Below are 9,494 nucleotides of genomic sequence, written 5' to 3' on the forward strand. Positions count from 1 at the left end.
CACACTTTTTATTATTCAGCTTACTGTGCAGACACATGCTGGAACTTCTTTTTATTTTTATGTTTTGTAGTTTATGAGTTATTTAACTTAAACGCCAAATGCATTCTCTATGGCAATAGCACAAAATTTGGCATGCTACTAGTCCTACATACTTACACCTAGCAACCCCATTCTAGCCTACTTAGGTTCATCTTACGGTGGACATGTTTGCCTGAAAAGGAATCTTTGAAATGTTTCATAGTTTTAGAAATATAGTGCTTTCAAATTTGAGACATTTAACATGGGGCTCAATGGCAGCTCTATAGGCACGTCAAAAGTCACTTTCACCTAGAAACTCCATTCACACTTTTTATTATTCAGCTTACTGTGGAGACACATGCTGGAACTTTTTTTTATTTTTATGTTTTGTAGTTTATGAGTTATTTAACTTAAACGCCCAATGCATTCTCTATGGCAATAGCACAAAATTTGGCATGCTACTAGTCCTACATACTTACACCTAGCAACCCCATTCTAGCCTACTTAGGTTCATCTTACGGTGGACATGTTTGCCTGAAAAGGAATCTTTGAAATGTTTCATAGTTTTAGAAATATAGTGCTTTCAAATTTGAGACATTTAACATGGGGCTCAATGGCAGCTCTATAGGCACGTCAAAAGTCACTTTCACCTAGAAACTCCATTCACACTTTTTATTATTCAGCTTACTGTGCAGACACATGCTGGAACTTCTTTTTATTTTTATGTTTTGTAGTTTATGAGTTATTTAACTTAAACGCCAAATGCATTCTCTATGGCAATAGCACAAAATTTGGCATGCTACTAGTCCTACATACTTACACCTAGCAACCCCATTCTAGCCTACTTAGGTTCATCTTACGGTGGACATGTTTGCCTGAAAAGGAATCTTTGAAATGTTTCATAGTTTTAGAAATATAGTGCTTTCAAATTTGAGACATTTAACATGGGGCTCAATGGCAGCTCTATAGGCACGTCAAAAGTCACTTTCACCTAGAAACTCCATTCACACTTTTTATTATTCAGCTTACTGTGGAGACACATGCTGGAACTTTTATTTTATTTTTATGTTTTGTAGTTTATGAGTTATTTAACTTAAACGCCCAATGCATTCTCTATGGCAATAGCACAAAATTTGGCATGCTACTAGTCCTACATACTTACACCTAGCAACCCCATTCTAGCCTACTTAGGTTCATCTTACGGTGGACATGTTTGCCTGAAAAGGAATCTTTGAAATGTTTCATAGTTTTAGAAATATAGTGCTTTCAAATTTGAGACATTTAACATGGGGCTCAATGGCAGCTCTATAGGCACGTCAAAAGTCACTTTCACCTAGAAACTCCATTCACACTTTTTATTATTCAGCTTACTGTGCAGACACATGCTGGAACTTTTATTTTATTTTTATGTTTTGTAGTTTATGAGTTATTTAACTTAAACGCCCAATGCATTCTCTATGGCAATAGCACAAAATTTGGCATGCTACTAGTCCTACATACTTACACCTAGCAACCCCATTCTAGCCTACTTAGGTTCATCTTACGGTGGACATGTTTGCCTGAAAAGGAATCTTTGAAATGTTTCATAGTTTTAGAAATATAGTGCTTTCAAATTTGAGACATTTAACATGGGGCTCAATGGCAGCTCTATAGGCACGTCAAAAGTCACTTTCACCTAGAAACTCCATTCACACTTTTTATTATTCAGCTTACTGTGGAGACACATGCTGGAACTTTTTTTTATTTTTATGTTTTGTAGTTTATGAGTTATTTAACTTAAACGCCCAATGCATTCTCTATGGCAATAGCACAAAATTTGGCATGCTACTAGTCCTACATACTTACACCTAGCAACCCCATTCTAGCCTACTTAGGTTCATCTTACGGTGGACATGTTTGCCTGAAAAGGAATCTTTGAAATGTTTCATAGTTTTAGAAATATAGTGCTTTCAAATTTGAGACATTTAACATGGGGCTCAATGGCAGCTCTATAGGCACGTCAAAAGTCACTTTCACCTAGAAACTCCATTCACACTTTTTATTATTCAGCTTACTGTGGAGACACATGCTGGAACTTTTATTTTATTTTTATGTTTTGTAGTTTATGAGTTATTTAACTTAAACGCCCAATGCATTCTCTATGGCAATAGCACAAAATTTGGCATGCTACTAGTCCTACATACTTACACCTAGCAACCCCATTCTAGCCTACTTAGGTTCATCTTACGGTGGACATGTTTGCCTGAAAAGGAATCTTTGAAATGTTTCATAGTTTTAGAAATATGGTGCTTTCAAATTTGAGACATTTAACATGGGGCTCAATGGCAGCTCTATAGGCACGTCAAAAGTCACTTTCACCTAGAAACTCCATTCACACTTTTTATTATTCAGCTTACTGTGCAGACACATGCTGGAACTTCTTTTTATTTTTATGTTTTGTAGTTTATGAGTTATTTAACTTAAACGCCCAATGCATTCTCTATGGCAATAGCACAAAATTTGGCATGCTACTAGTCCTACATACTTACACCTAGCAACCCCATTCTAGCCTACTTAGGTTCATCTTACGGTGGACATGTTTGCCTGAAAAGGAATCTTTGAAATGTTTCATAGTTTTAGAAATATAGTGCTTTCAAATTTGAGACATTTAACATGGGGCTCAATGGCAGCTCTATAGGCACGTCAAAAGTCACTTTCACCTAGAAACTCCATTCACACTTTTTATTATTCAGCTTACTGTGGAGACACATGCTGGAACTTTTTTTTTTTTTTATGTTTTGTAGTTTATGAGTTATTTAACTTAAACGCCCAATGCATTCTCTATGGCAATAGCACAAAATTTGGCATGCTACTAGTCCTACATACTTACACCTAGCAACCCCATTCTAGCCTACTTAGGTTCATCTTACGGTGGACATGTTTGCCTGAAAAGGAATCTTTGAAATGTTTCATAGTTTTAGAAATATAGTGCTTTCAAATTTGAGACATTTAACATGGGGCTCAATGGCAGCTCTATAGGCACGTCAAAAGTCACTTTCACCTAGAAACTCCATTCACACTTTTTATTATTCAGCTTACTGTGGAGACACATGCTGGAACTTTTTACTTTGAAATGTTTTGTAGTTTCTGAGTTATTTAACTTAAACGCCCAATGCATTCTCTATGGCAATAGCACAAACTTTGGCATGCTACTAGTCCTACATACTTAAACCTAGCAACCCCATTCTAGCCTACTTAGGTTCATCTTACGGTGGACATGTTTTCCTGAAAAGGCAAACATTTACAATGGGGCTCAATGGCAGATATTGGCACGTATGGTCTATAGGTCTGGGCTTTGAACATGGAATCTGAATCTCATTGTTGAAAGTCTAATGATTAGACCACTCTAGTCATTTGCAAAATGGCAAAACAGTTTTGCCTATGGTTATGTTTGAATGAAGAATCAGGAATTTTGCTATGTTTTTTTTAAAAGACAAAAATAAATAAATATCAAAATTTAAAATAATTCATCCACATAGACTGCTCTCATGCTGTGTGGAGAGTTTTGAACAGTTCACTCACTATTGAGAAATGTTTGTAATCATTCAAAACTAACCCCAAGGCCAGATGAAGCGATCAAAGACATAAATCACACATTTGTACTAATAATAATCAATTTATTATAATAATATTTTGTGTTTAGGCAACTTCAAAATATGTTTATTATGCATGTATACTGTACATAACAAATATACTATATTTCACACAAAAAAAAAAGTATTAATTTAGTTTCCAGGCATTTTTCATCATCTGTACAAAGTAGGCATCATTGTCAATGGAGGCACTCACTCCACTGTAGTAGTTCACAAACTCTTCTTCAGTGACCTGCAAGTATAGGACATTCATTAGAGACACACACACACACACACACACACACACACACACACACACACACACACACACACACACTCTTCTGAATTACAGAAGAACTGGAGGCGTGGGGGACAACTAAGTATTATTGGGTGCAAAGTGAAAAAATAAGCAGGACACTGTGACAACAAAAGATCTCTGGGTACAAATATATTTGTTGGATAAACACTTTTGGATAAACCATTCAAATTAAAAAAGAGTCTGGAGTAAGTCATAGGTGTGCAAAAACCCAAAAATGTTCCATAATGTCATTGTTATAATATGAGATGAGAACCCACACTCTGTACTCTACTGTATATGCAACCAAGGATCAACACATTAACCCAGGGAGGGAGGCAGTGGCTCAGGAGGTAGAGTGGCCGCCGAGGAATGGGCAGGTCCCTTAGAGTATACTCTAAGGAAGGTCCCCTGGTCCATCCCTGCATGGCTGGCTGGCTGGCTCCTCCAGGCTTCATGTCGAGGTGTCCCTGAGCAAGACACTGAACCCTAAATTGCTCCCTGTGCGCTCATTTGCAGCCTCTCACTGCTCTTAATAGGATGGGTCAAATGCAGCGAAGTAATTTCCCCCCAGGGATTACTAGAAAAGGTTTTACAGGGAAATAAAATACTGCACCCTAGGACAGACAAGCCATGGGGTCACCAGTATTTACTAGGGTTCATTCTCCAGGGAAGAATGTGCTCAGCAATTGTCATGGCATACTGCCCAGTAGATGTTAAAGGGACACTTCACCCTTTTTGAAAAAAGAAATATGTTAATGACGTTTAGAAGCTTTAGAACACTTTCCGGGGGTCTTTATGTGTGTAATATGTGGTTTTAGATATTTTAGATTGTAGCAGTGAGCCCAGTGTCTCTGATGTCATGGACACTGGGCTCACTTACTTCCTGGACTACAATTCCCATAATGCTTTGGTGCACTGCTCCTCCTTGTGGATAGGGGGAGGGCTGTCTTACTGAGACAACATGTAGTCCAGGAAGTAAGTGATCCCAGTGTCCATGACATCAGAGACACTGGGCTCACTGATACAATCTAAAATATCTAAAACCACATATTACACACATAAAGACCCCCAGGAAAGTGTTCTAAAGCTCCTAAATGTCATTAACATATAATTTTTAGCAAAAAGGGTGAAGTGTCCCTTTAAGAAAATGTGCAAATGGCAATTCTGGCCTGAGGGTGGTGCTAGAGGAAAGTGCAGGGATTCAAGTAGATAGGATTTGTTATTGGTAAAAGTTCATGGCAATCCAGTCAGAAGTTTTTGGCATATTTGGACCAATGTGTCGGACGGACAGACAGACAGACAGACAGACAGACAGACAGACAGACAGACCCTCTCATCCTTAAAAAGTCTCTAAATGATGAAATAATAAACATAATGTCATACTATATTATTTACATAGAATAACAACAGGCATGCGCACGTGTGCGTGCACGCGTGCGTGCGTGCTGGCGTGTGTGTGTGGGCGTGTGTGTGTGGGCGTGTGTGTGTGGGCGTGTGTGTGTGTGTGTGTGTGTGTGTGTGTGTGTGTGTGTGGTGAAACAACATGTGTATCTAAATAACATCTTTACTATAAAGAAAATAAAAGGTCACTGCATCACTCAAGTATCATTAGCACAAGACAGTATATATAATTATATACAGTATATACCTTCCCATCTTTGTCATTGGGAGATTCAAAGTTCTCCAGGAAGCAGAGGAACACCTGGTCTTCTGTCCACTCTGCACTCTTGTACTTAGGGTGCTGTGTTGCGTTGTACACCCCTCTTAGGTCTGCCACTGTCACCACCCCGTCTCCTGTCTTATCCAGCTTCTTAAAGGCTTCTAGAACCACCTTTGTCCTGGTGTCAGACATTGACTAATGGGGACAATGAAATGGAGTAAACTCATTTTTGTTTGAAACAATTCCTAGGGTTTGTTTTAATGCCCTTGGAGTAGAAGATGGGTCATGTCAGATGTGGCATGGGCCGCATGGCACATACAAGACAAGTTGGAACTCTTTCATTTAAACTTAATTTAGACTCTGGGAGTCTGAAGTATAGATTAATGCACATTTGTATTCCATTATAGGCACTAGTATGTTGTCATTTTATTTTAATTATTTACCTATGATCGTTGAAAACCATGAAAAACAACATAGGCCTAACATTTATTTCGATAGTGACAGTCAGAGAGAGACAGGAACATTACAAACTAACTTGGTTTTGGCTGTCACCAAAAATGACACATTTATCACAGGAAGTGTGTTAAATAAATGTAATTACTACATGTCTTTGACAAATGTTCGATTCTGATTTGTCAGTCGCACAATTCAGCTGTCTATTAATTCTTGATAGCAGACCACGATTCTCAGTATCGCTGCTCTTCCTCTGTTTAAATTGTTATGGATTGTAAGCTAATAAATACAATTTTAATCAATATTTTGTGTATAATAAGTTTGATAATATTCAGTGAGACGGTCATTATCTGAAAATAAACCTGCATCCTGCATCACCCTGTCGGGATTATTTTTGAAATAATGACCAGCTCACTGCTCATTATCTTTCTTATTACCCACCTACTTACTTACTAAAGAAATCAATAATTCAACACAAAATATAACACAAAAAGGCAAACTAGCCATGGTCTGATATTCAACGCAGCAATCTGCTATCAAGAAAAGCAGACCCATTTTGCAGAATGCAGTGATATGCAGGGCATATGCCATGTAATAATTTAAGTGAATTTAATGGAGTTCTACCTCATACACACCAGTATAATGAACATTTAACTTCTTTCGTGTATCAATTTAACCTACCCTCAGATTCTTCAGAAACTCATTGAAGTCAATAGTTCCACTGCCGTCCTTATCAAAAGCCTCAAATAGCTGTTGGGCTTCTTCCATTTCCACTGTTAAACCATAGTCGTTTAGGCCTTTGATGAACTCGTGGAGGTCCAAGGACTTACTGCCGTTATCATCCATGATACGAAAGGTCCTGCAACACAAACAATCACAGAGATAATTCTATTTGTATAGAGTAGGCTACTTGTTTTTACTAAATGAAAAATAATATCAAGCAAACAAGTAAGCAAACATACATAGGTTACCACATTTACACCAGTAAGACACCTGAGGGCGCACGCATCCGCCTGGTTGACAGCAGACAGCTGGGCGAGCGATGACGCTTTGGAATGGGGGGTCAGATCAACATATGGAATATATTCTGTACTGGGCATATATGGAGCGTGTCTTGAATGTACAGGGTTTGATGAGGTCAGATCAACATATGGAATGTCATAACAGGTCAGCTCCATATATGGAGATCTAAGGGTTTGAGGTCAGATATAGAGTTGCTGGCCAATATTGATGACATGAGGGATCTCCATATATGGGATAAATATTGATGACATCAGGGTCATGTGATGTCACGAGGTGACTAACCAACCAAACAACACACTAACGGTAAATGCACATATAGTAAATGCGACCTGCAGTCGCAAATAAAACAATTAAGTAATACAAGTAAAACACTGTAGAAAGAAATATAAAGTAAAAGGAACATGACTAAGAGTCTAAAAGCACCACTAGTATAGTCCCTAGACTAGAGGTTGTGCTGCTCTTAACTCCCCAGATAGTAGTCGTTTAGGGATGGATACATTTCATCGCAATCCACCAATTCGATTTTGAGAAATTTTGTATGCTAATATTATATGAAAATAGAGTTTAGCCTAAAAACAAGTACAAGCAATCTGAAACACTGACATAAAAAGACTAACTGCACTAAACTCCTGAACTCCATCTTCAAAATGGTGCCTGGGCTTCTTCTGTTTACACAGAATTGGATTTTTGTCTCAAACAGAGACTATGTATTCGCCCCTATTTGTCCGTGCGTCCTTGTGTCCTTGTGTGTGTGTGTGTGTGTGTGTGTGTGTGTGTGTGTGTGTGTGTGTGTGTGTGTGTGTGTGTGTGTGTGTGTGTGTGTGTGTGTGTGTGTTCGTCCATCCATGGAATGGAATGGAAACAAATGTTTGATATTCATTCCTCTAACAGATTTTGTCCAAACAGATCTCTATAGTCGTGTGATCAAGACAGATCTGATATGTCATATTTCATCATAGGCTAAGACTGACTTCTACTACCTGCCTGGCTGAGACCTGTGTTCCACTTCCCAGGAACATTCTTCTAGTTAACTCTGTGATACAGCTCAACAACTGTAGTTTTAATCTGTTTAATCAGATGAAGCTGTTCTGATTCGAATTTGATGACTAACTTGTTGTTTTTGTATCTTCACTAATGCATTTTATGTATTGGCTTCAGTTACTTGACAAAAGGACGAATTATTGTCTCCACCAGGCCGAAGGCATGGGGAGAGAGTATGTTTTGCACTCCGTCCGTGTGTGTGTGCGTGCGTGTGTCCATCCGTCCGTTCGTCCTTCCTTCCTTCCGTCCGTTACCAGCTAATCTCCAGCACCGTTGGCCCGATCCATGGCAAACTTTGCACACACACTCCCTGGATGCCAACGATGAACCTCTGCCCTAAGTATTCCTCAACGACCTGTTATAGCGCCACCATAAGGCCGATTTAGGCTAAACACATTTCTGTAGATTACTCGTACACATTTTATCCATACATCACAAAATTCGGTATACACTATCTCCATAGTCATGTGATCAACACGGATCTGCACCATTTCCCATCCTCCATCCTGATTGGCTAAGATTGGCTTTCAAAGCTCACATGATTGGTCCATTTCGAACAAAATGCCACAAATCACAAACGCAGTGTGCAATTTCCGGGAAATTATGCACGCACATTTGGATGACAAGCCACTCATTGTTTTCCAAATCAGCCTCACGGTGGTGCTATAACAGGGCAATTCCTGTTTTTACTTATAACTGCATCGATCTGTATACAACTTATGTACAGTATGCGCACGCCCTAGAGGCCATGGAAAAACATTTTCCCTGCATCCCTATTCCCTCCACATCGGTTATAGCACCACCATGAGGCCGATTTCTGGAAAACACATTGTTTATGTTAGTCGCACAGATTTCATCCAAATCTCACGCAAATCTGTACACATGATCTCTGTAGTCATGTGATCAAGACGAGACTGTTGGATTTCTCAGATTCTACACTGATTGGCTAAGATTGCCTTCCAACGTTTTCAGGAGTGGCCCATTTTGTACAAAGTTCTGCACATGTCCTGCTCATCCAGAATTCTATCCTCAGAGATGCTTAGTGATCTGTATCTGCATTTCCTCAACAAAATGAAGAAAATTGTTGCAAAGAAAAAAGAAAAAACATGTTTATATTACTCCTAAACATTTTGCCAAACATCCTCCTGGTGGAGACCTGTGCCGAGAAGGGCACTTTTTCTAGTTTGTTGTGTTTTACTTGCCTTGCCAACCCTTTGATCCCAGCCGCTCCCCTGGCCAGACATCGCTGTCTCAGTCTCTCCAAAGGGCTTTCAGACGTGGCGTTCAAAGCCATTTTTCTCAAGTGTCTCTGGTATGACAGGGGGGATAAAAACTAAAAAGAGATCTGGTTAAGTTTAGAGCAGCAGGGAGGAGAGCTCGATGAGATGCA

The 9,494-nt window shown here is 39.1% G+C and overlaps 1 protein-coding gene across 1 annotated transcript; it reads right to left on the bottom strand.

The window, feature by feature from the left end:
* Positions 1 to 3,777: 3,777 nt before the first annotated feature.
* On the bottom strand, positions 3,778 to 9,494 carry capsla (calcyphosine-like a; the record flags this gene model as incomplete). The annotated part of the gene is made up of 4 exons (XM_083782813.1): positions 9,307 to 9,494; positions 6,722 to 6,899; positions 5,576 to 5,782; positions 3,778 to 3,882 (listed from the first exon to the last, which is right to left on the bottom strand). The coding sequence occupies exons 1-4, from the start codon at positions 9,396 to 9,398 to the stop codon at positions 3,778 to 3,780; spliced, it is 582 nt and encodes a 193-aa protein (XP_083638939.1). The 5' UTR covers positions 9,399 to 9,494.

The sequence above is a fragment of the Protomyctophum parallelum genome (genome assembly GCF_964188405.1).
Source record: "Protomyctophum parallelum genome assembly, chromosome: 14".
Lineage (NCBI taxonomy): Eukaryota > Metazoa > Chordata > Actinopteri > Myctophiformes > Myctophidae > Protomyctophum > Protomyctophum parallelum.